Source organism: Lagenorhynchus albirostris, chromosome 15 (assembly GCF_949774975.1).
Source record: "Lagenorhynchus albirostris chromosome 15, mLagAlb1.1, whole genome shotgun sequence".
Taxonomy (NCBI): Eukaryota; Metazoa; Chordata; class Mammalia; order Artiodactyla; family Delphinidae; genus Lagenorhynchus; species Lagenorhynchus albirostris.
This window is the reverse complement of record NC_083109.1, coordinates 57,788,143-57,814,648: the sequence shown is the minus strand read 5'-3', so window position 1 is coordinate 57,814,648 and position 26,506 is coordinate 57,788,143. Positions and strand designations below refer to the sequence as shown.

Genomic DNA, 26,506 nt, shown 5'->3' with positions numbered 1-26,506 from the left:
GCAAGGCGCGGGAGGAGCACCAGGGGGCGCTGCGGCTCCGCGCTCGCGGTGCTTCAGCCGAAGAACGCCGAGGCCGGTGCGAGTTCGCCCTAACTTCCCCTGGTTTCAGCAGCGCCCGGCCCGAGGGGCGCGTGCCAGTGCTCGCGTGCACGACTGTGCTGGTATTTGCAGACAGGCGCGGCTGTGCACCTGGCGCGGTACATGTATGTGCACTGGCTAAGGACATGTGCGGATTCCGGATGGCCGTGGGCTCCCCTATTGCGGCCTGCGGATGTGCGCAGAAATACGCGCGTGCCTGTAAGGGTGTGCAGCCCACTGCCCACGTGCACCTAAGACTTGGTAACAGAACCTGAAGTGGAAAGCCTGGGGTGGTGAGTGGGGGAGCGCTGTACAGTTCACGTCCGTCGGAGAGCTTCTTGGGAGCCAAGCTTCCCCCCGCCCCTCCACCCCCCCCCACGCACGTTCTTTGCCAGCTCCCACGCATCGGTCTGCTGGGGGAACGTGCCTGGTCTCCAGAATTCTGCATTGCACATGGCGCGCGTGAGAGAGAGAGTGTGTGTGTGTACATATGCGCGCGCGTGTGCACGCGTGCGTGTAGGGGGCTGGTCCTAGGGCTGCTTGCACTTGAGTGAAAATCGCTTCATGGCCCCTCTGCGCAAGGTGGGGCAGACCGTAAGTTTCCCCCAGGCACGCGGGATTCTCGGGCGCACAAGCGAGCGTTCTCACTTCCATGCGCTTAGGGTGTACCCTGAAGGAGAGGTGCGGGGTCTGCTGCGGGTGTCCAGTGGAGCAGGTGGGTGCTGAACCCCGCGGGTTCGCAGGGGGCGGGGTCAGCCAACTAGCTTAGAGCGGGAGCAGGGTTGCGGAGTCGCTCTGTAGCCTCCGCATGCATGCCGGGGCTGGCTTGTAGTTTGCTCCCAGTGAGCAGGGGGCGGGGTGTGAGCTTACTTTCAGGGGCAGTGATCCAAGTGGTCCCACTTGGCGGGTGCGGTGGGAGACGTGGGTAGAGTCGGAGATGGAGAGGAGGCTGAATGCGAAGATGGATTTAGGGACAGATACGGAGAATTAGCTCGGATTGGAGTTGTGGATAGAGTTGGAGATGGGTCAAGGGACGTGGATGGCTTCGAGGATGGGGAATGGATTCAGTGACTCCAACAGCTCTCGCTGGGGTGCTTTCTATACCTGGCTCCTAGAGCAAGGGGCTGGGTCGGTAAATCCTTCCGTCTAGAACCCTCGCACACCGCGGCCCTCACTCTTGCTCTCCACCTTGCAGGGACCGTAAGTGGCGACTATGGGCAGACTGGGTTATTGGACCCTGCTGGTGCTGCCGGCCCTTCTGGTCTGGCGCGGTCCGGCGCAGGGCGCGGCGGCGGAGAAGGGTCCCCCGGCGCTGAACATCGCAGTGCTGCTGGGTCACAGCCACGACGTGACGGAGCGTGAACTGCGAAACCTCTGGGGCCCCGAGCAGGCAGCAGGGCTGCCCCTGGACCTGAACGTGGTAGCACTGCTGATGAACCGCACGGACCCGAAGAGCCTCATCACGCACGTGTGTGACCTCATGTCAGGGGCGCGCATCCACGGCCTGGTGTTTGGGGACGATACCGACCAGGAGGCCGTGGCCCAGATGCTGGATTTTATCTCCTCGCAGACTTTCATCCCCATCCTGGGCATCCACGGGGGCTCATCTATGATCATGGCTGACAAGGTAAGGCTGGGAGGTGATGGGCTGCCAGGACTGGAGCATGTGCCAATCATATGGTGGCCACCGCAGGTCTTCGGGAGCCCCTGACCTCTGTCTTAATCTGAAAGGGGGTTGTGACCACTGACCCTGGTGAGAACCAGGTCCTGCCTCTTCAACCTGGAATTGAATGGAAATGCTTATTACCTTGCTTCTGAAAGTTGGGTACTCAGAGACACCGTGGGTGTGCCAGGAAGAACTCAGGAAATGCAGAAGTATGATGGGGTGGTGGAATGCTTGGAGATTTCCAAATAGTGCACAGAGATGAGCTCGGGAGCACGTGAAACAATAAGGCTTATATTCCTATAATATTAGTTTTACCTGTTTGTGTTGTGGAAAATGTCTATTTTTCCCCCTATGGTGGTAAGCAGCTAAAACTATTTTTAAAGGATCAAACATGGGAATGTTGTAGAATAAAATGCAAAGTTTTTAGGTAAAGCAGAAAAAGGCAGAGAAGTGTCATGTTTCCATAGATCTCTACAATTAGGGGAAATAGGGTGGAAAGTTTGAGAAGCCCTGGGCTAAAGGCACACAGGACCGTGTCTCTCCAGGGGAGTGGCCGTGAGTGGGAGAACTGACTGCAGACCCAGAGCATGGAGGGTCTGGTGTTTTCCTACATGTTCCTTGCGAGGGACTGACAGGGGCTTCAAGGCCCTCAGATGGAGGGATTGGCTCCCAAGGATGGGTTTTGATGAGGTAGTCGGAGGGTGTCAGAATGAAGGAAGGTATGTCCAGATCTCTTGGCTTAGAGTGAGAGGGAGGGTCTTTCTGTGGACCAGCTGGGAGTGTTTCTGTGGAGAAGAGGGGAGAGAGGTTTGAAGATTTGACTGAGATGTTTTGAGGGCCCAGTTTGAGAATTGTACAGAAGTGCAGGTGGGAAAGGTGAAGCAAGGTGAAGAATGAGAAAAAAGGGAAGGGTTGGTGTTGTGGGTGCTCTGTGCCTCTATCTAAGCCCCGGGAAAGAAATGGAGGGGATCAGGAAGAGAAGGGTGAGTGTACTTGTGTGCCGTGGTCCCCAGACCTGGGACCTTCTTGTAGCATGTTCCTTAGATAGCAGGAGACATCCTAATGGAGCAAGCAGACATTTGTCATAGCACTTTTCTTCTGACACTCTCAAAGCACTTTTACATTCATCAAATCAGATTCTGCTTCTGCCTTAGCAATTCCCACCAGCTCCTTTGGGAACCGTATTAATTCTTTCAGGTCTCCTGGGCTGCAGCACATTCAGCCGAAGTACACAACTGATGCAGTATCTTATTAAACATTCATTTTAAATGGTTTGCAGCCTAGCAGGATTCCTATGTGTGGTTGAGTATTTTCCCAGCCATCTCTCAGTTTTGGGGGCTCCATTCTGGGATGAAAAAAAATAGGGAACAGCCATGTCCTGCCACTGATATATGACCATTTCAGAACTGGCAAGGCCATTAGAGCATCCTGTAACTTTCAGATGAAGAGACTGAGGCATAGAGCAATTAAAGGCGTAGCTAAGACCACCTGGTGTGTGATGGAACTAGATCTCTGGTTTTCTGGTCCTCTGGTTTCTGATGAAGGCCTGAAGGAGAAGAATAACATTGTCCAGCAGTGTTTTGGAGTGTGATTTTGGGATTTAAATATTACCACCAATTCCGTCTCCCTTCTGAAGTTTTGACGGAAGGAGCAACAGCCTCCAAAAAACAGTAGCCAAATTTGAAAGTGAAATTTCTGAATAGACTAGGGCCCAGCACAATCATTGGAGAAATATGGTGAAAAATGAATTGGAGAAGTGACTTGAGGCTTAGGCTGGGCTGGCAGGTGTGGGGCTCGGCTCTTACCTGACTTAGCCATCCAACTGTAGGCAAAGAAGTAGGAAAAGAAGTGGACTTATAGTTGAGCATCCCCTTCATATGCAGTGACCCTGTCCATGTCAGGCTCTGACTTACTAGACCAGCAGTTGCTTCTCCCTTGAAGGGGGTACTAGGAAGGGAGTTTTGAGAAGTCCAGGGAGTATGGGTGGAAGCATCTTCCCCTCCTGTAGAATGAAACTGCCTTATGGGGATTGGACAAGAGTGTGACCCCACTTAAGAGTAAAGAAGAAAAAGGGAGTCAGGAAGGGGCAAGAGGAAGATGAGAAAGGACATTTTCAGAGAGGTCAAGATTAGAGAGGGATTTAAGAGGGATGGAGAGGAGAGGAATGAAAGGGTCCATTGGCTCAAAAATGGTGAAAGGAACTGGATATTCCTCATTATTGTTGGGGCTTTCCAAGTTGGTCTTGATGGCAGGGAGTCAGGGAAGTCAGTGGGATAACATTGGGTGTATGTTGGGTCCCATGTGTGGGATGTACAGGTGATGTTGAGAGGAGTTGAGTTAAAGAGTGGTATTTTGAGAAACCTGGTTGTGTTAAAAAAGGAAAGAGATTGTCTGAGATATGAACAGCCCTTCCTTCCATTAGTAACACATTGAGTTGGCTTGTGCCTTTGCCACCTGTTTCTTGCGGAGCTGAATGCTGAGTGCAGTTTGTTTGACTCTGAAGGAGCATCGTGGGCATTGCCTAAAACTCCATCTTGTTTGGTTGGGTGTGCCAGTGGTGTTATGGCCACAGAATCTGAATCTCCCCAAACCGATAAGACCTCTCTGTCCCCTCTTAAGATGATGCTCATTCGGTAAAGCCCAGAACATACCTGTGTTGTTTGCACATCTAAATTGGTAACATGATAGTGTCCCTGTGGATTACAATGACAGTTAATTTGATTATCAGTTAAAGTGAGCCTCTCCCCACAGTTTTTACCTTTTCCTCAGTCTTCTTGACCCTTGAAAAAAAGAACAAAGCTTTGTAATAATAGAAAATGTGCTAAGTGGCAGATTTCTATGGTTAATTTACAACGGAGATGTTAATTTTTGCTTTTATCACTGGGTGGTCTTGAAATATAATTAATTTAGAGGCGAGAATAATGCTTAATGTAGATAAAGTTCTAATGTTATCTTGGTTTGGCCATTTTGATCCCGTTCACATGAAATACACTCTGGTTGTAGTACCAGCCCCTGGTAAATCAAGCGCAGATGCTAGACCTATACATTTCTGCTGAGTGTCCTCACCTCCTCCTGCCCTCCCCCCTTATTCCTCACTGCTTCATGGGGGAGAAGGCAAGGCTTACATTTTAGCTACATCCATCCATGTCAGTTACTGTGTGGGTTTTGCTTTATATATTATTTCTATACATACCTCATCTCCTCTACTGGAGTGTAAGTTCCTTGAGGACAGATTTTTTAAAAAGTGAATATGTACATTTGAAATAATGATATTCCTCCAACACAGACAGTTTATAAAAATAATTCTTTTCATTATAGAGCACTTAGAGAGTATATTAAAGCTTAAAGAAGAAAATAAAAATCTCTCTTTAAATCTTATCACCACGGGTAACCACTGTGGACGCTTGGGTCTCTTTCCTTTTAAGCTCTATGTATTTAGTTTTAAATTCAGGATTGTATTGTATGTACATATTGTTTTGTTTATTGTACATTGAATCCTTTGGGCTTTCTTAGAAGATCCAGATTTTTCTTGAATTCTGGAAGAATCTCAGCCATTATCTGTTGGATGTTTCCTCTCTAACATTCTTTCTTTTCTCTGTCTGTGTAGTTTCTCTGTCAATTCTCCATGTATCTTAAACATTTTTTTAAGTTCTCTCTCTGTGATACGTTTGTGCTATGTTTCCTCAGTTCTATATTCCAGTTAGCCAGCTCTTTTCATTTGTGTCTGGTTTATTATTTTGCCTATCTGTGGAGTTTTAAATTTCAACAATGGTTCGCTTTATTTCTAAGATACATAATGGTCCCTTTTCATCCCTTCCTGCTTTTGGTTAGTTTTGTTTTATGAAAAACTCTTTTCACTTTGTGTTGTAAATCCCTTCTCTGTGCCTTTGAGGATTTAAAAAATACTTATTATGAAGTCCTTCTCTGATTGCTCTAGCATCTTCTCTTCTTCCGGTGTGAAATCTTCCATTTTGTAGAGTCTGATCATTGGATATCCTCATATGTTCTCTAATTTTTGTTTGTGAACTTATTTTCAAGGCAGTTTTATGGCTTCTTCTGCCCTATATCTGTAAGCGTGTGTGCTTGTAAACCAGAGCTCCTGTCAACAGCTCAGCTCAGAGCTCTCTTTCTGCTCTATATACTCTGTGATGCAGGCTCAGGCCCTCGTCTCACGTAGGTGATTTTATTTTGGCCCCGTGCATACAGGGGCATCCTTGTGGCTGTGACTTGTGGTGGATGCTGCAGACGTTCCATCCTTATTCACAGCTAGCAGCATGGTTCTCTGTCCAGTTCTGCCCCTTCTCCCCTGGGTGGATGTTGGGACCTCTGCTCCCATGGCTCATATCAGACCCATTCCCCCACAGACTTTGATTCCTCCTGAAATTGTAGAGCCTCATCTTCTGATTCATTTATTTTTAGGGAGTCCCCTCCATTTTTGATCTGTGATTCCTTTATTTTCAAGCAGCACTATATAAATTGTGAAATATCTAAAGATTTATCTATAAATTCTATGCCTTAGGAGCGGAAGAGGGGGGTTACTGAATGTGTTCACTCTGATTTTGACCCAGTTATATTTCACAACCTGCTTTTATTTTTTTTCAAACTTGATTATGTATTCTTGGAATTTTCCCTTATCATTAAATAAACTTCTAAAACATGATTTTAAATGGCTGCAGAATGTTCTGTTTATACCACAGTTATTTGAACTGTTCTGTTTTTTTCTACCTTTAGTAAGGTTGATTTATGGTCCACATGTATGTTCTTTTTGGCACCTTGCACTGATCTTGCTTTTTGCATTTGTTTCTCGGTAAATATTTGGTGGTTGAATGATTCAAGTCATTGGTTTCGATGCCAGTTTACTGCAGTTTCTGGAAGAACTTTTACCATGCTGTGGGTTAGGGCTTTCCATGCAGTGTTTGTTCCCCAATGCTGACTGATTTCATAGGTGTGTGCCAAGTCTCCTCTTCTCTCTAGTGGGCAGATAATCACTAGCCATCCTGGGGATTAACAGAAATTGGGGGCTTCCATATGAAAGGCCTGTGTAGCATTGCTGAGTAACAGCTCATCTGCAGGAGGTTGGTGCTCTTGTAACCTGGCAGCTCTGAGTTTGGATGTGAGTGATGGGCCTTCCCATTAAACACAGAAAGATCATGGAAAGGGGAGACCTGCACATCAGAATGTTGGTGGAGCCCACTCAGCTCCTGCTCTAAAGGCATCGGGTAGTTCCTGGGAGAGTGGGGAGGCGTGTCAGATGCAGTCATCCACTCCTCCTCACAGAAGGCATTGGAGAGCAACAGGCATCACCCCGAGAGGCATGATTACCTTCCCACATGATTACCTTCCCACGTGATTACCTTTGGGGGTCACTGGCAATCACTTGGACCCTTGATAGATGTGGTCTGGTGGGGTTGGAGGGTTCATCTTCTCTTTGGTAGCCTCAGATGTAAAGTGCTTCTCTAGGTAGAGCGAGGGGGAGAAAGAGAGAGAAAATGAGAGAGGGAGGGTCTCAGGTTTGTAATAGGGTGTTGGTGGCTTCTGATAAGGCCATCATGAAAAGGAACAGTTATAATGTTGTTAACTAATGTGCTTGGTTTGTTCTGCACTCCCCCTTAATTATTTAAATTTGAATTAGTTGCCAGCATTTTAAAGTTAGGTGATATCACATTTTAAAAAAAATCCAAATTTCATGCCTCTTTGGAAAAATCAGAAGGCCTGGTAACATTGGGCTTACTTCTCCCCACGGTGATAGTTTGCTGGAGATGAATAGCATTCCTCCCTCCTTAGATGGGGCTGGCGCTCATCCTTTCTTCAGGCTCCAGCTTGCCCACTTCACTCATTTATGTTACGGACTTGGTCCTGAAGGCACTGGGGTTTGAGACCCCTGATGTTGGTGAAGAAAGTAGGTGGTCTTTGTTAAGAGGGCCTTTCCCGATCATTCTTCTTCTCTCCCAGGACTTCTCCTTGGGAGGTGGCAGATTCGGGGTGTGCACACGGCCGTGCCGCTACTTTCACGGCCACCATCACTGACCTACTGTAGCATTTTGTCGTTTTCGGCCACAGGCCTTAAACCCTTCTCAACACGGTCCTCTAGGAAGCCACTATCAACCAACTCAAGTCAGAAGACCCCAGAATACCTTGGACAACAAATCTGACAACCTAAATTCCGTTTCCAAACAGCAGTGTGACCTTGAGAAAGGCTCTTCAGCTTTCTCTACCTCAACTTCTCCTTCTGTGAAATGAGAGTTTAGGGAGATATTATCTCTAAGCCTCTTTCTAGCTCTGAAAATTTTATCACCTTCAAGAAGAGACTGGGAAGAAACACACCAAAATGTGAGCCGTAGTTATCTTTGAGGGGTAGATTCGTGGCTGTTTTCATCTTTTAAAAAGTGGCATTATAGCACGGTTAATATTATAAGTTGCACCTTGAGTTAGAATGTCTGGGTTTAAATTCAGGTGCCGGGTGCTCATGGGGAAGTTCCTTAATGTCTCTGAGCCTCAGTGTCTTCATCTTTAAAATGGGGACAATAATAGTACTTGCTTCTTAGAGTTGTGAGATTTAAATGAGATACTGGATATAGAATATGTAGCTTAGTGCTTGACTCATAATAAATACTTACTATAGGAATGCTACTGTTACTGTGTGGTTTTTGTTTTTCTCCAAAGTACATGTACTTTTTAATAACCAGAAGGGTTATTATAATAAAATGATAATAATATTATCATATTATCATATATTATATATTATAATAATATTATAACAGCCTGAAGGGTGATGTGGTGATGTGAGGGTATTCCCTGCAAGAAGCTGGGAATGACTCTCATAGAGCTCTTAGAAGTGGAGAGTCCAACATGAAATGATTCATATTTTCTTAACTGGGACAACCAGAAGCTTTTTTTGAGTTCTTAAGACTTGCTTGAGCTTTATCCTGGCAAACGGAAGACTAAGTGTGGCCAGTGTGAAAGTGACTGTGAGAGGAGACCGTCTCAGTGACCTTTACTGTAAGTAACTACACCAATTGGAACACATGTTTGCACTGGGCTTAGGGCTTTAGGGTGTGGACATATATAGTTTCTCATTTTCTTTCTGCCAAGGATTAAGTGGCTCTGAGATAGCCTGAGGACCCTGGCAGCCCCAAAGATATTTGATTAAAGAAGCCTTGTGATCTTATTCTTTTGCTCTTATTTTGTTATCCTTTCAAGGTAATGATTGCAAATCCAGTTGGTTTAGGGAAGGGGCTTAGATTCAAGAGGGCAATAGATTTTGATGTTAATAATCTGATTGCCTTAATTGAAATGATTAAGATGTTGGATGATGGAATTAAAATTCAAAACTGTCTTTCCAGAACAAAATGGTGAACCCATACTACAGACTGCACTGAAGGGTTTAAGAAGGATGTACATTCTTACAGGAAGGGGGAGATGTGACTTTCCAGCTCACTTGAGATTGATTTTTGTAAGGGTCATGAACCGGTGGACTGCCTGCTGAATGTGACTCATAGATGCATTAGTATTTTATTTCACCAGCATAGTACTTTAAAATGCTTGAATTTTAATGTCTTTGGGAGAGGTATGCATTTTCAAGTTCCCTACAGCCCTCCTTGCTCCCTGTTATCTCACATCTGGCCAGATTCACATATTTATGTTAACTGCATCGTCTCTGCAAGCATTTGAAACTGTGATCCTCAATTACAGGGTTTTTGTTTAGTTGCACATTTGTTTTGCGTTGACCAGATGCTCAGGAGATCCCAAGGAGTGATAGGGCTCTTAAAAAAGTAAAGGCCACATCTCCAGAAATATAATGTTCAAATCCAAAGAGGTAATATTTCCATTATACCTTTTCTGTTGTTAGGAGTGCCTTCTGTTCCAAGTCGCAGAATATTTGACCAATGCTGGCTTAAACTATTAAGACATTTAGTTTTATTGTTTAACAAGGAGCCCCAGGTCTAGTTTAGTATCGCAATAACCCATCAAGGGCTCTGGTCCTTTCCATTCTTCTACTTTGCCTTCCTCAGCTGCTGGTTCATCTTGGTCACAAGATGGCTGCTTCTGTTCCACCCATCACATCTTCACATACCAGCATTCATAAAAGGAAGAAAAGAGAGAGAAAAGAAGCTTTCTTCTAGGCCCTCTATCCTTTCAGCAGAGCAGACTTCCTCTTATATTTCATTGGCCAGAACTGGGTCATGTGCCACCCCTTGAACATCACTGATAGAAATTAATAATAAAGATTCTTCTCTAAGAATGGATAATTGTCACTGGAGCAAAATTTACTTCTGTTAGCAGAGGTGTAGGAGCAGTGGCTAACCTGGTACACCAGATGCTGTCTCCAGCAACACTAACACCATTATCTGTAGACTTGACTTAGTTCTTGGGGGTAATATTTGATGATGAATGTTGAAAAACTTCAGTGTGCCCAGAGGAAGAGCCTCCAGGTTTTGTAGTATCTAAATAACATATGATAAGAGTCTCAGAAGAAATATTTAGGAAAGTTCAGCCTGGAGAAGAGAAATCTCAGAGAGGACGTGAGAGATGTGCTCAAATACCCCATGGGCTGTTACAAGGGGTATTACAACCCCTTTACAAATTAAGAAGGTTAAGTCTTAATGTTTTTGAATTTTTTTGTTCTGGGGAAAGAACTGATTCCAGAGGATGAAATTTTAAGGTTGTTATGAAGAATAAGCTTTGGCAATTAGGTCTCTAATAGAAGACTGTGATGTTTCATAGAATAATGTATCTGTTGGACCTGACTGAGCCGAGAATGACTGCCAGGAGCAGGATAGAGAGTCAGACTCACATTGGCGAGACTGGATTGGGCCACCTCTTAAAACCCCCAAATCCTGGTACTTCAGGGCCTTGGATTTGGCTGAAAACCAACATCTTCACTTTCTGTAAGTGTGAGTAATTCAGTATAAATGTGCCTGGCATGGGGGAGGAATTTCTGATCCCTGCATCATCACCTCAAATCCCCAAAGGACTTTACATCATCCTGAAGGGTAGACCGTATTTGAAAAGCAGAAAACCTATGTATATATCAACACACACACATATATAAATATAAACATAAGTAGGTCAGCCGGCGTCGTATTTACTAGTGGAAATGTGTTTGGCTAAGAAGCACATCTCAGAAGACGATGTTTAGAATAATTGCCAATGATCTTGAAAAGGGAAGTTTTCGCAGTTGCATTCAGTTAGTCATAATTATTTATTAAAGTATATTCATGTTTTTGCACCTGTTACTGTGGTAATACTTTTGTACCCTAAAGAGATAGCCAGACCTCTCTCTGATTTTTCAGTTGGGTAATTATCCTTTGTCTGTTGTACTCCCCTGTGTTTCGAACATTTGCTCATGGCTGAAATTGCTCTGGGTACTATTCCATTGTTTATCCGCTTTTTCTGTTTTCCCCTCACATCTCCCAAGGAAGAAACACAACCCCAAATTCTTTCCAAACGCTTTGCCTTTCTGTTCAAATTTTACAACTTTCCATGAGATGGAAATGGATATGTTTTCTTTCTAATTATTCATTTATTAGAAACAGGTACTCACGTGAAGAGTAAAAAAAAATTCCAAATAATACAATGCATCATTCAGAGAAAGAATATTTGCTTAATGAATGCACGGCAGATCCTCAGTTGCCCTGTTCTCTCCATGGAGGTGACCATGTTACCAATTCAAAGAGGAAAAATGTTAATTGGAATGGTAGTTTGTTTCCCTTTGTACTTTTTTGCTGAAGTTGGTATGGTACAAGGATCCTTTCCTCTTTTAAATCTCACTGACTTGAAAGAGGTTAGTCACTTTAAATTGGTCCCCAACTGTGCCTATTTTTCCCAAGCAAAATAAAAACTCACGCTCAAAGCTAGGCCTGCCTACTCACCCAAGGAATTTAAGATAATGTGGAGTGATTTTGGTGGTGGTGGGGGTGTCATGATCACTTTATAGGCTAATGAGAGTTATGGGCCCTCCTCAGAGGAATGCATATTCAAGAGCATGCGTTCAATATTTTGTGCAATTTCAGGGGCACACAGACCCTCAGAAACCCATTCATAAGCTCCTTGGAATTGATTTACTTACTGGTTTATGAACACGTTCATGCTTCAAACATTTTTTGAGCCTGTTAACCTGGGCCCGAATGTTCTGTAGATAATATCTGTGATCACATTATTTGCTTTGATGTATTAATAACTCAGAATCTAGTTGGAGGAGACTTGCAGTTAAATCCCAGAGTGATGCACTGATGATTGGGACAGTTCGGCAGCTGTGAGCATATATAGAAGAGAACCTCGCTCAGAGGTCTGAGGGTGGGGGGTTTGTCAGGGAAGATGCCCTAGAGGGCTGTGATCTAGAGCCAAAGTCAACAACTGTTGATCCAGGAGAGGCCGTGACCCACGTGCCTGCCCTGCAGGTCATCATCCAGCGTGGCAGAGGATGAGCCATGGAGTGGAGGAGGCCGCTTCCCTCCTCTTAACGTGTCTTTCAAGGCTGCCAGGCTCCAGTGATGCTTTGACAACTCCTGAATTCTCTTCTGGACAGCAGTTCTCACAATCAAAACACTGAGCTTTTTGCCGATTTCTATTCTGTTGTCACAAACAGTGGAATGTCTCCTGCTTTATCTTGTCTCTTCCACATTAGGAAATTCTTGCCAGGAAGAGTGAGTGGCATTTGAAATCCATATTGTTTTGTATGTCTATAGTCTTAGGGCTGAAGGAAAAAAGACCCCTTATTTTCCAAGTGAATTGTTGTAAAGCTATTTGTGGGGCTGAGGAAATGTAGTGTTGGTTGATGAGTGAACAGAGCCAGAACTATGGGAAGTCGGTGTGAGCTGTAGAAAATGATATGATTGGTGTGGCTCTAGTGCCAGCCGATGGGCATGGCTTCCACCAATGGGATTTTGAAAATGGCAGGCTTTGGTGAAGACCCAAGCTTTAAGGTCAAATTGCACTTTAGTTAATTGCTGTTGGTTTTCGCCTTGGGTAGTTGGTACTCGTTTTTTTTTTCTCCTTACTTACTCTTCTTCTTTTTTTCTTTTTTTAAATTGAAGCATAATTGACATAACATTATGTTAGTTTCAGGTGAACAATGTAATGATTTGATATTTGTATATATTGCAAAATGAGCACCACAATAAGTCCAGTTAACATTCGTCCCCACACATGGTTACAAACTGTTTTTCTTTTTTTCTTGTAAAGCTGTTTGCCCGAGGTGTTGTTTTTAATAGCAAAAAATATGAAGAAATCTAAATTATCAAATAAATCACGATGTGTCCATAGAATAGGAAATGTAGCAGATAAAAATACTTACAAATAATTTGTTATGCTAATTACATACTAATTACATGATACAATGTTAAGTAAATTAAAAGCTATGTATGAAGTTACATAATCAATATGTATATTTTATATGTGTTTGTATATAAAATATAGAAAAAAAGACCAGAAGGGTATATATCAAAGTATTAATAGCAGCTGTTTGTGGATGATGAGGATGTGGATGTGATGATCAAAGATGATTTTTATTTTCTTTATACTTCTCTGAATCTCACAAATCCTATAACATGTGCATCTATTAGATTACTTTTATATTAGCTGTGGTTATTTTTTTAAACAGTCCTTTACTGCTAATTGGTTTCCAGAAAGATTGGACCACTGACATTTCCAGTAGCTATGGTAAAGTATCTCTGTCACCTAACTCTGGCCAGCACTTGAAACAAAAATTTTTCTAGTTGGCTCTGTGAAAATGTTATCTCATTGTTTTAATTTGCATGTCTTTTATGACACCTTCTGTGAAATATATTTAATTTAGTCATGTCACATCTTTATACTCACTAGGTGCTGCACATCTTAACCTCTTTGATGTTTCTCATTGTGTAAATGGAAAACCTCAGAAAATGATGGATTCCAATATAAAGTACAGTGAAATAATTTGAATTTCTAAAAAATAATAAATATTTTGAAGCCTGGCAGGGAGTTCTATGATTATTCATTCTTAGTCACCAGGCATTGCTCAACCGGTGTGTCTATATCAATGTTGTTTCAAGAATTGCTTTAAAATGTAAAATTTCCCAGCAGAAAATCATTTTGTGGGACTTGACTGTTAAGATTTGCCAGGAGGTGAGGTACAGAACTATGTCCTAGTTGGCTGGAGATGTGCTCATGTCACAGGCTTTGTGGTGCACGGTGGGGATGTGAAGCCACGGTTTGTTCTTTTCTCTAGAAAAGTGAAGGCAGAGTAAGGATGTGACAGTAAGTGCCCTGCAATCTGAAAGGGATATTGCATGGGTGGCAGGGAATAGATGTTCTCTGTTTCCATGGCAGGGGTGGGTGCGGTGAAATGAATTTTAAATGAAAGTACGAGGGATTTAGGGTTGATATTATTAACAGGTGTGGAGGATCTTCAAAGTACTTAACCACTAGTACAGCGTGATCATTCTTGTGAACTGAATGTTTGCATCCCTCCAAAATTCCTATGTTGAAACCTAGCCCCCAGTGTATTAGGAAGTGCGGCCTTTGGGAGGTGATTAGGTCATAAGCATGGAGCCCTCATGAATGGGATCAGCACCCTTATAAAAGACACCCCAGAGAAGCTCCCCAGAGAGCTTCTGCCATGTGAGGACACAATGAGAAGAGTTATGTCTGTGAATCAAGAAGCAGGTCCTCACTAGACTCTGAAGCTGCTGGTGCCTTGATCTTGGACTTCCAGCCTCCAGAACTGTGAGAAAGAAATATCTGTTTAGAAGCCACCCAGTCTCTGGTATTTTGTTATAGCAGCCTGAATGGATTAGGACAGTCAGTGACGAATCACAGCAGACTCCTCCTTCATAATATCCTGGAGCTCTTGTTGTGCCAGGCATTAGTCCTCTAGTGACTGATTATGAGAAGGTTGGGGGGGGGGCGGTTCCTGAGGGAGGGGCTGAGTAGCAGAGGGACTTGAAGGCCCTGAAGGCTGTGGCAATCAGAACCCAGGCATTTCAGTATGTTAATAACCATCTCTGTTGTACCTGTGTGTATCAGCTTGATATCACACTAGAGTAGTAGTGAGATCTCTTATGTCTTTTATGCCAAAGTGTGTGCAGTGGTTTTCCAGGACAGGAAAGAGGATGGCTGTCTCCTTTGCCATATGTCAAACCATGCCCCGAAATGGGGAGGTGGGGCTGAAAACATTTCGAAGTTCCCTTTCTTGAAATATGGATAGAAATGTGCTTTCTTCTACTTCTACCTCTGAGCCCAGTGCTCTTCCCTTCTCTCCTGTGAGTTAATTGTCCACCTGTACTCCACAAGCATGCCTCCCTCCCATGGTAAGAGGCAGGCATGGGAGCTGAAGCCAGCTTTGCGTCCGGCGCCCACCTCCCACCCCCTTGCTCCTTGTCTTCCAGGGCAAGACCTTCCCAAGCAACTCCTGTTTTCATTGGCATTAAATGAAAGGATCTGTTTCAGTCTCTGGTTTTGGGGTGTGATGTGGTTGCTTGCAGAAACACAAAAATAAACTTGTAACCTACTGGAAATAATCCAAGCATAAATGAGCTTTGTTAAAGATCAACTTTCAAAAGATGGCCATGGATGTGCCTTAGTGGGATCGTGTACTTGATTTGTGTAGAGTCTGTGGCGTTCCTCCCTCCTCTAGAATGGGAAATTCTCCTTCCCCATCCTGGTGCGTAGAGGTTTTCAAATCCTAATGTTTTCCAGGGAAATGAGGCATGTCTCTGGCTTCATCTGAGGGTAGGAGGAACTTGGGATATTTTGGAGTTTATTTTGTGAGAGTGTTATGGGCTCAGTTCTGTCCCCCTAAAAACTATATGTTGAAGTTCTAACCCCCGGTACCTCAGAATGTGACTGTATTTGGAGATGGGGTGCTTAAAGAGGTAAGTAAGGTACAACGAGGTCATATTTAGGTTAAAATGGGTTCTAATATAATGTGACTCGTGTTGTTATAAGAAGAAGAGATTAGGACACAGACATGCACAGAGGAAAGACCGTATAAAGACACAGGGATAAGACGGCCATCTGCAAGGCAAGGAGAGAGGCCTCAGAAGAAACCAACCCTGCTGACACTTTGATCTCAGACTTGTAGCCTCCAGAACTGTGAGAAGATAAATTTCTCTTGTTTAAGCCACCTAGTCTATGGCACTTTGTTATGGCAGGCCTAGCAAACCAATACAGAGAGGTTGGGTGGTACTTCAAGCTTAATTCCAAGCCTCCTTAGTGCTCTAATTCTGCTCGTGTACTGGGAGGGAGTTAAGATGCTCCAGCTCAGAGCCCAGACCCCCATCTTCTCTAAGACTGACTTTGTTCTTCTCATTGTAAGGTTTCTGTCCTGGCAGCGGGGCTCCTACATTGAGGAACTGAGTCCTTGTCTTGGGATCCTTCCTAGAACACTTCTAGGACGTCAGTGCTTCCTAAATAGTTTTACTCCAATAGCCTTAGGGAGTATGGCACACAGAACAGCGGTCCCCCAAAGATGTCCTAATCTCTGGAAACTGTGAATACATTACCTTTTATGGCAAAAGGCACTTTGCAAATATGATTAAGTTAAGGATCCTCAAGTGGGGATATTCTTCTGGATTATCTGGTGGGTCCAGTGTAATTACAAGGATTCTTATACGAGGGAGACTTGGGTGAGAGTCAGATGAGATAGGATGACAGAAGCAGAGACTGGAGTGATTTCCTTTGAAGGCGGAGGCAGGGGCCATGAGCCAAGGAATGCAGGCAGCCTTAAGCAGCTGGGAAAGGCCAGGGGACAGATCCTCCTCTAGAGCCTCTAGAGGGAACACAGTCCTACTGACACCTTGATTTTATTTTTATATTTTTTTCCTTTTTTTTTTAACATCTTTATTGGAGTATAATTGCTTTACAATGGTGTGTTAGTTTCTGCTGTATAACAAAGTAAATCAGCTATACATATACGTATATCCCCATATCTCCTCCCTTTTGTGTCTCTCTCCCACCCTCCCTATCCCACCCCTCTAGGTAGTCACAAAGCACCGAGCTGATCTCCCTGTGCTATGCGGCTGCTTCCCACTAGCTATCTGTTTTACATTTGGTAGTGTGTATATGTCCATGCCACTCCCTCACTTCATCCCAACTTACCCTTCCCCCTCCCCATGTCCTCAGGTCCATTCTCTACATCTGCGTCTCTATTCCTGTCCTGCCCCTAGGTTCTTCAGAACCATTTTTTTTTTTTAGATTCCATATATATGTGTTAGCATACGGTATTTGTTTTTCTCTTTCTGACTTAACTTCACTCTGTGTGACAGACTCTAGGTGCATCCACCTCACTACAAATAACTCAATTTTGTTTCTTTTTATGGCTGAGTAATATTCCATTGTATATATGTGCCACATCTTCTTTATCCATTCATCTGTCGATGGACACTTAGGTTGCTTCCATGTCCTGGCTATTGTAAATAGAGCTGCAATGAACATTGTGGTACGTGACTCTTTTTGAATTATGGTTTTCTCAGGGTATATGCCCAGTAGTGGGATTGCTGGGTCATACGGTAGTTCTATTTTTAGTTTTCTAAGGAACCTCCATACCATTCTCCATAGTGGCTGTATCAGTTTACGTTCCCACCAACAGTGCAAGAGGGTTCCCTTTCCTCCACACCCTCTCCAGCATTTATTATTTGTAGATTTGTAGATTATTTGTAGATTATTTGTAGATTTTTTGATGATGGCCATTCTGACTGACACCTTGATTTTAGTCCAGTGAGACCCATTTCAGGCTTTGGACCTCTAGAGCTGTAAGAGAACAAATTTGTGTTGCTTCAAGCCACTAAGTTTGTGGTAATTTTTTCCAGCAGCCTTAGGAAACCAATACAGGGGGAAAGTCTGGTAAACATACCCTGGAGGGCAGGCTGTGCCCCAAATGCCTTCTCTCTGTGCTTTATCGTAGAAATTCATGGGGATTATGCAGCCCATCTCATAATGTAACTATGATGGTATTAAAGCCAAAGTAATTGTAAAGTGACTTGTCAGAAAGATGTGTCAGTTTTTCCCTTCACCAAGGAGTCACGAGAAAGTGATGCTCTAGGAAGTTCTACTGTATTTATTCTCTCGGTGTGTGTACTGCTGGGCCATGCATTCCTCTGTTGGAAAATCCTGTGAGAGTATGTGCTTTGAATCCAGACAGCTCAAAACCTGGCTCCTCAGCTTACTAGCTCTGTGTCCTTGGGCAAGTCACTTAACTATCCTAAGCCTCAACTTCCTTATCTATAAAATACATGAATAGTAATACCAATCTTGCAAGGTTGTTGTAAAGATCAGTAATTACCTGTGAAAAGTGTATAGCACCTTGCTTGGCACATAAAGTAGAACCTGCTATGCTAACAGTAATATATCCTACATATTAACACTTCACATCCTCACGACAGCACGATGAAGTAGGTTTCATTATCATCCCCATTTTACAGATGAAGAAATTGAGGCCCAGAGAACTTAAGGTGTGTGTCTGAACGCACACAGGTGGTAAGTGGTAGAGCCAGGATTTGAACCCAGTTCTAGTTTGGCTCTCGGGCAGAGTTTCTCAGCCTCGGCACTGCTGATGTGGTGGCTGGAATGTGTGTGTGGGGGGCTGTTCTGTGCATTGTAGGCTGTTTAGCAGCATCCCTGGCCTCTCCCACTAGATTCTGGTAGTGGAATCCTGCAGCCCCAGTTGTGACAAACCAAAATGTCTCCAGACCTGCTAAATGTTCCCTGGATGAGAACCCTGGTTCTGGGTTTTGAGGTCTGCTCACTGTGCAATACCATCTACACAGTAGGTGCTTAACAAGTGAAGTCTTCATTACACTTTGGGCCCCGTGTTTCACAAAACCTTCGAAGCTCTAAGTAGACAAGTGTCAGTTGATGTTCCTGCCTCTTTATCTAGCCAGCATCCAGTGGGATCTGTTCTCCTATTTGGGGGTTGGTGTCAAGCCCCAGCAGAACTTTGTGTGTGAGGATGTTAATACTTTTCCATTGGCTTCACTGGCAGCTGAGGAGTGCTGCGGCAGACTGAGTAAGGGCACTAAGCAGATTGCAAAAGGCACAGACGCTTGTGCACATAGGCGCTTAATACTCTTTTGAGAGGGATGATTCATGTAGCTCACACATGGCCTCACGGGGAGTTGTCTGAACAATTAATGTGCCTCTGCCAGATTCTTCACGAGCAGTTTCCCCATTGCTCTTGGACCTGGATGGGAAAAAAGAGTTAAGAAATTCAGGATACTTGGGGAAGAGAAAAGAGGAAGAACGAATTAATAATGAGCTCTCTGGTAATTTGAGCATTTCTCCAAAATACACTGAGATCAACTTTTATCTCGTAAACGAATCTATTAAGTTTTATGGTTGATTTGGGTTAGGGTAGTTGGTTGAAAGAATTCATTAGGGTAGCCAAAATCTATGGTTCAGTTGCATGTAGGAAAGGTTCTGTTCCCTGACCATACCTCTGCCTCTAAGTAGTGCTATCGAAAATACAAATTGTCAGCCACACAGCCATGACCTGAGATCTAGATCATCCATGTTGTAGCATGTATCAGTACTTTATTCCCTTTTATGTCTGAATAATATTCCACTGTGTATAAATACACTTTGTTTAGCTATTCATCGATTGATGGACATTTGTGTTGTTTTCACCTTTTGACTATTATGAATAGTGCTGCTGTGAGCATTTGTGTACCATTTTATGTTGTTGAACACCTGTTTTCAATTCTTTCAACCTGTTTTGTTGTTGAACACCTGTATATACCCAACAGATTGCTGGGTCACATGGTAATGCTACATTTAACTTATTGAAGATTGACCTTTTTTTTTGTTTTTACTTTTTTTCCTACAGTGCTTTTCTTTACATCTTAAAATAAATTTTAAAAGGAAATGCTATATCAATACAAAAAATAGAAACCAGTTTCCTCTGCCATAAATAGATGGCAACAGTAAACTAACAAACAAACAAAATCTCTCACGCACACACACACACAAATCTTAAAAGAAAAATAAAAAAGAGGAAACACAGAAGTGCTATTAAATATAACTAGGTGCTATTTCGTACTAAGGCTTAACATTTCAAAAGGGCATTAGAAAGTGTTAGAAAGGTGTTGAAGATCTGTTAGCACCGAAATGAGACTTTCTCATCAACTAATTAGAACGACTGAAAGAGAATCAGTTTTACCCTATGTGCTTTAATGTTGTTTTGTGCCTTGTTTGTGTAAGACAAACCATCTCTGGTACCACATCTGGTCCTCTGGATCTGTCCATTCCTTAACTACCTGACTCTAGGTGACCACCTTCCTCTCTGTGTCACTGGGTCCCAATCACCTTTCACTTGGACTCTTGACTCCAGTCCTCCTGCCCATATGCTCACTATCAACCACCGCTCACACCACCAAAGGGGAGCTTTGAGCATATTAATCTCCACTCTTGAAGCTTTGGTGTGACACCGCCATTATTTCCAGGGTAAAATTTAAACCCTTAGCCAGGCACCTAAGAATCACCGCAATCTGCTCCTCATCCCCTTCCCGCTCTTTCTCTCCCGTACTGTACTCATCAGCTGAACTCGAGAATCTTGCTCTTCCTTCCACATTGCCCCTCGTTCTGACTCTGTCACTGAGTTCTTCCCTCCCTCCTCCACCCTCACCTGTGTTGATCTTCACCTTGGTTGATGTACCTCTCAGTGTTCTTACGAAGATCAAACGTGATAAGCCTAAGGAAACCCTGAAAACTCTAAAAAGAAATACAAATGCAAAACAGGTCATTGCTAGCCCTCCTTTGTCTTAGGTCCTTTGAATTTTGAATGTCAAGGTGTGTTTTCCACTTCTCAGTTTGGAAGCAATTGCCTTCCTCTGCCTCCTGTGCCCCACAGACAGAATGTCCTCCCATACGACTGAGCTTATTTCTCTCTTTATCCTTGCTGTAGCCATTTCCGTCTCCCCCCAGCCCCCACCCAGTGCCTGGTATATGTGGTTTGAAAAAGCAAAGCTGTGTCCACCGGCCCGAGAGGCCGTGTTGCCAGCGTAGACCAGGAGTGGGAAAGCTGTAGCTAGCTGCACTGGCTCCAACAAATATACTTTCTTTCCTTATTTTTCTTCTCTTATTAGTTGCGTCTTTGAATATTCTTCGTCTAATAAGAAGTGACAGTTTAATCGTTTGGGTTTTTAAAATTTATATTCTGCTACACAGCTGACCACACGTGATAAGGCAGGCAGCTCAGCCTTGTGGCATGATCCCCTCCCTCTTGCTCTTTGCATCAGAAGATTTGGGCGGAGCTATGAAACAGTTAATTCTATGAGTGACAAGAGTGTTGAAAATCACTGTAAGGCACAGGAGCTTCCCTGAGGGGAAAGGAGACAGGTGTGTGTGTGCAGGAACAGAAAGCAGACAGTTCTCCCGGCCTCAAGGCTACACCATCCCTTTTATTGTTCAGGGTCCCTCTACCACTTACAACTGATTTTCTGCGTGATTATTCACTGTCTTTTGAAATCTTTTGAGCCTTTGGAAAGATGGTACCTTAGACACCCAACATAATAATCGTTGACGGCATCAAAGTTGCATTATTGAACAAAATGATCGACAGAGACCATAGAAGGGATGTATTTAACTCAAGCCATTAAGCAGATGTGGAAGATGAGGCTCAGAGAGGTTCAAGGACTTGCTGAGGGCACCCTCCTTCCTGACTCCCTGTTAATGGGTCTCCTGGTCCATCAGATGGTGCTGTTGAAAGGACCAGCAAGGACATGCTTTTTCTGTGATGGGGGATCCTCAGTGCACACTTGCACACCACGTTGCCTTCAGATGAAATGTAAAACTACTGGCCATACAAACCCTCTTACCCTGACTTCTGATCTCTGGCCACCTCTGTAACCTCCAGCCTCCACTCGCTCCCCCCTTTACAATTTCCTCTAGTCCTGCATTTCCCAGAGAGAGTTCCAAGGAATATTAGTCCCAGGAGGTGTTCCCTCCAGAGAAGAGTTTGAGCCGAAACAAGTTTAGAAGATGTTGAACGTCAGGAAACCCTTGGATATTTACAACACATGTTATCCCATTAAAGGCTTTGAGAAGTCCTGCCCTATAGATCTCTTTTAAAATGTGTTTAAATTGTTTCCTAAATCAGTTCAATCACAAAACTCCCCTTTTGTTTTTTATACAATGCTTGTCCTTGTTGGCTTGATAAAATGTAATGATAATAGTGCTCCAGTTGTTTCAATACACCTGGCTTCTTGCCCGTGCTGCGGCCCTGCCTCTCTCTGGAACCCTTCAAAACTCATCTCAGAAGTCATCCCTCTGGGAGAACTCGCACCACTGCCCTCCATGGGATTAGGTGCCTTTCCTGTGCTTTTGCAGCTTTAGCATTCTGAAGCTAAGGATATTTTTGTTGAGAATAGGAACGATTCTTACCTATTTCCGTTCGTGTGTTCGTTGAGTCATTCCATAAATATGTACTGCGCCTCCTGTGTCCTTTTGAAGGGGATCCTGGGTGAATAGAACAAGCCCTTGCCCTCAGAGAGCTTACATTCAAGAGGATGGGGACAAAATATGAACTTGTGACACATGTAATGTTAGATTGTGGTAAGTGCTAAGATAAAAGCAGGGTAAAGAGGCTGAGAGTGACAGGAGCTGCCCTTCAGCATAGGGTTTTCAGAAAAGCTGCATCAACTAGGATGGGTTAGGTTATGCTGCATCTTAATGGCTTATGACAATGGGGGCTTATTTCTCATTCATGCAACATACCCATCCAAGGGTCAACTCGGAGCTCTGTTCCACATCCCTCCACTTGGAGACCCGGATGGACAGGGCCTGTGACACATGGAGTGTGGCTGATTGTCATGGGTGGGAGAGAAGGGGTGTGATGAGTCAGGTACTAGCTTGTAGAGGCTTCAGCACACATTTGATTGGCTACAAGTAACTCAAGGGGAGAGGAAGGTGCTCTCCTGCCTTGTGCCTGGAAAGAGGGGAACCGGAGTGGCTGATGGACAGCATTAATGAATACACAGAACCTCTCTCTGATACAAGGACATGTGAGCAGACACCTTAATGAGAGAGGAAAGGAGCCATGTGGATATGGGGGAGGGGCACTTGGGGTGGAGGAAACAGCACGTGCAAAGACCCTTCAGCACTCAGCACAGGGTTTCACATCCAGTAGGTAACCAGGCGGTGTTCGTTGAATGTACATCTTGAATTCCAGGACATCGTGCATTTGTGAGGTCTTTCTATTCCAGTTGCCCAAGTGGCAGATTTAGGCAAGTGCACCTTTGTAGGAACAGAACATATCTAACCAGCCCAAATAAGGGTTGTTTGATATTGGAGTCTCTCAATTAAAGGACTTAGAGTCAATTTACTGAACTTATCTCTGGCTACATGATTTATTTTGACCTGTCCTTTGATTGAGGGCTTTTCCCTCAAGGATCTTATGTTCCAGCCACAAAACAAGATAGAAACAAGTAAGTCACTCTAACCATATAATGTTTATAAAATTCATATGAAGAGGAAAACAAGTGTTTACCCCTGTGTCTACCTCATGGCTTTATCATACTTGAAATGACTTTATCACTGTCCTGATTCCCCGGTACACTCCAAGAAGGCAGGGGCAGGTCTATCTGCTTTACTGAGTATCTCCAGCACCTAGAATAGTGCCTGACAAGTGATGGATGGCCAGTACATCCAATACTTGTGGACTGGTTGACCAAGGAAAGGGAAGGCTGCGCATCTTTTAGAGTTTGGCTGTGGAGAGAGTGCTGACTTCAGCGCAATTGCCTGCCAAGAAGATGAAATGGATTTAGCTAGAGGAAGAGTGAGTTTATCTGATAAAGGCAGTGGTGAACTGAACACCCAGCCAAGAAGGATGATACGGTAGAGAACAGTTTGCTGAGGCCACAGGGAAATGAATCAGATCAGAGTGAGTGCTGGTGGGGAGGAAGAACAGGCTTGATGGATGAGAAAGATTTCAGTTGTGGAGCTGGGAGAAAGATTGCCACATGGGATCCATGGCGTTTAACCATAATTATGTCCATATTAAATGCTAACTTTGGCAAAAATAAGCAATTTGCTTGGGCTTATCCATCCAGAGAGAACAGCATGAATAAAGATGTAGGCGGCCAAGTACACGGTGTGTATGGGGAACCATATGTAGATGGTGTGGTTGAGGCGTCGGGTGTTTGCATTTTAACCCTAACTCTTCTTGACTTCGATGCTAATTTGGGGCAAATGGAAATGGCACCAGCCATGTTCTTGGATCTGCCAGGTGTCTTGATTTTCTGGTAATGGCTTGCTCAGTCCTGTGGTCTCCCCTGCTCAGACCACCATTGTACCAGCTTTCCTGGTGGCCACTGCTGGGGAGAAGATGTCTGAGATCGGCTGGCTCAGGCACGCCGTGACTCCTTCTCAGGATGAGTGACAAGTTCAGCATGTCTGTTGGCATGATGCTAAGTCAGCAGAAGGTTCTGAGTGTGCAGGCTCAGCATTTATCTTCCTGTTGGCTTGAATGAATGTCTCACCTGCAGCTGCCTCGATAAAAGCTGCAGTCTCTGATGAGGAGGGTTGGGGGTCAGTAGAAGCTGGGCTGCCTTGATGACTTTGAGGGTTTTTGTTTGTTTGTTTGTTTTTAACAGGTTGGTATTCCCACCTGAAGAACCTGTAATGCCTTGAACTCAGAGGCTTTGGAGGAGCATGTATATTAATGTTCCTTGAATAGCTGAAATTACTGGACAAACAGAAGATGGTAATGGCTGTGATAGTAATTATGATAAAGGCAGGAGGAAGCTTTTAGTTGGCTGGCTTGATTTCATTTTAAGGAAGCAAAAATGGAGGCTGATGATGTTGGCCAGACATTGCTCTTGCACAAAATGCCCTGTTTTCCTGTAGGTAAGAGATGTTCTAGGAAAATAGCTCTCTGATTTTTGAATTGAGTCCCTAGGGAGTCCTAGAATTTTGGGGTAACATATGTGTACCTTGAAGGAACATTTGATTTTCATGCCCCATCATTTCCTTTTGTGTCATGCTTCAGTGCCTTGGTACAAGTTGTTACCTGCATCTAGAAGGCCCCTCCCCACCCACTGGTAAAGTCAGGAACAGTTATTCACTTATAGGCACCAGACACGTTCTCTGGCCAGGAAAAGAGAGGGGAGCTCATAAGATTGAGAGGCTGAAGGGGCAGGGCCAGGGCAAGTCCTGGAGTTAGGGGAACAGAAACTACTCACAGTTCTTGGCAGGAACATGCTGTTTGAAATTAAAAAGGCTGTCTCAGATCTTGACCAGGGGAAGCCATTTAATGGATTCTCCAAGACGGTAGATAGCAACAAGGGCCTACTGTATAGCCTAGGGAACTCTACTCAATACTCTATAATAACCTATATAGGAAAAGAATCTGAAAAAGTAGATATATGAATATGTATAACTGAATCACTTTGCTGTACATCTGAAACTAACGCAACATTGTAAATCAAATATATTTCAATATAAAAAATTTTTAAAAAAGATGGTGGATGGCAAAAGTAAGGATTCCCCAAAGGCATTTATGGTAGTGGTGGTTGCTATGCCACCAAAGAAATGAATATATGTACATTACATGCCTCCGCTCAATGGTCATCTCCTCTTGGGAGCTTCCTTTGACTTCTCTGTTCACTCAGCATATAACATTCAGCAGATATTTGAGCATCTACTGTGTGCCGGGCATGTTCAAGGCAACCAGGTGCAGTGATAAACAAGATAGATGAGGTCCCTGCCAACAGGGAATTTACTTTCTAGTGGGGATGACAGATAATAAAAGAATGAATCACCATATAAGATAAATTCAGGTAGCCATCAGTGATAGGCAGGGAAGTAGAGCAGAGCAAGGTGAGAGGCTGGGGGTCGGTGAACTGGCATATTTTCGACAGACTGACCAGGGAAGGCCTCTCTGAGTTAAGTAAGGGAGCGAGTTGTGTGGAGGATGGGCAGAGGGTGACAGCAAGTGTGTGGACCCTGGGGTAGGGGTGGACAGGCTTAGCATGTTTGGGGAACAGACCAGGGTGGCTTGAGCAGACAAATCAGATGGAAAGTGAGAGGAGACAGTTTCTGAGAGGTGGGCAGATGCAGCTCCCATAGGATTTGTGGGCTATGAAAAGAAGTTTGGATTTTATTCCAAAGTGTGATGGGAAATCATTGAAGGGGCTTAAACAAAGAAGTGATATGACCTTATTTATGTTTCAAAAAAATCACTGCAGCTGCTCTGTTGATAGAAGAAGGGAGTGAAGAGGGGAAAAGAGGGCACCTGGGAAGCCTTGTTGCAATAATCCAGGTGGGAGACAAGCCAGGAGAGCTTCTTGGGCTAGGAGGTGTTGGTGGAGGTGGTGAGAATGATCAGGTTTGGGATATGCTTGGAAGGTAGACCACTCTTACTTGCTGACTGATTGGATATGAGGAGTGAGAGAAAGAGAAGTCAAGAATGAGTGAGAAAGAGTGACTTCTAGGGTTTTTACTTACTAAACTTTTGAATTTGGGGATAATTTTAGATTTATAGAAAAGTTGCAGAGATAATACAGGGAATTTCAGTACATTCGTCACACAGTTTGCCCGAACAGGTAGAACCCTAGAGTTCTAACGTGGTTAACAAGGTGGATGGAAGTCGCTATTTGTTGAGATGGGGAAGACGTAGTGGGGCGGAGGATGCCGCTAGCTCTGCTTTGGCCACATTATCATGTCATTTTACATCCAAGTGAAGATAGATGTCGATTAAGTTGGCTGGATAAGTGAATCTGGAACTCGGGGGAGAGCCTGGGCTGGAGATGCTGTTCCCAGCATGTGCATGGCATTTAGTGTCATAGAACT

The 26,506-nt window shown here is 44.0% G+C and overlaps 1 protein-coding gene across 2 annotated transcripts in view; it reads left to right on the top strand.

Moving 5' to 3' along the window:
- Positions 1 to 1,276: 1,276 nt before the first annotated feature.
- The window catches only part of GRIN2A (glutamate ionotropic receptor NMDA type subunit 2A), a 364,835-nt gene continuing 339,605 nt past the window's right edge, over positions 1,277 to 26,506 (top strand). Inside the window, exon 1 of one of the 2 annotated variants that reach the window (XM_060122862.1) lies at positions 1,277 to 1,705. In XM_060122862.1, the coding sequence (XP_059978845.1) occupies positions 1,292 to 1,705 (414 nt within the window). In that variant the 5' untranslated portion in view covers positions 1,277 to 1,291. The remainder of the gene's footprint in view (positions 1,706 to 26,506) is intronic. The other variant, XM_060122863.1, reaches the window with a different exon arrangement.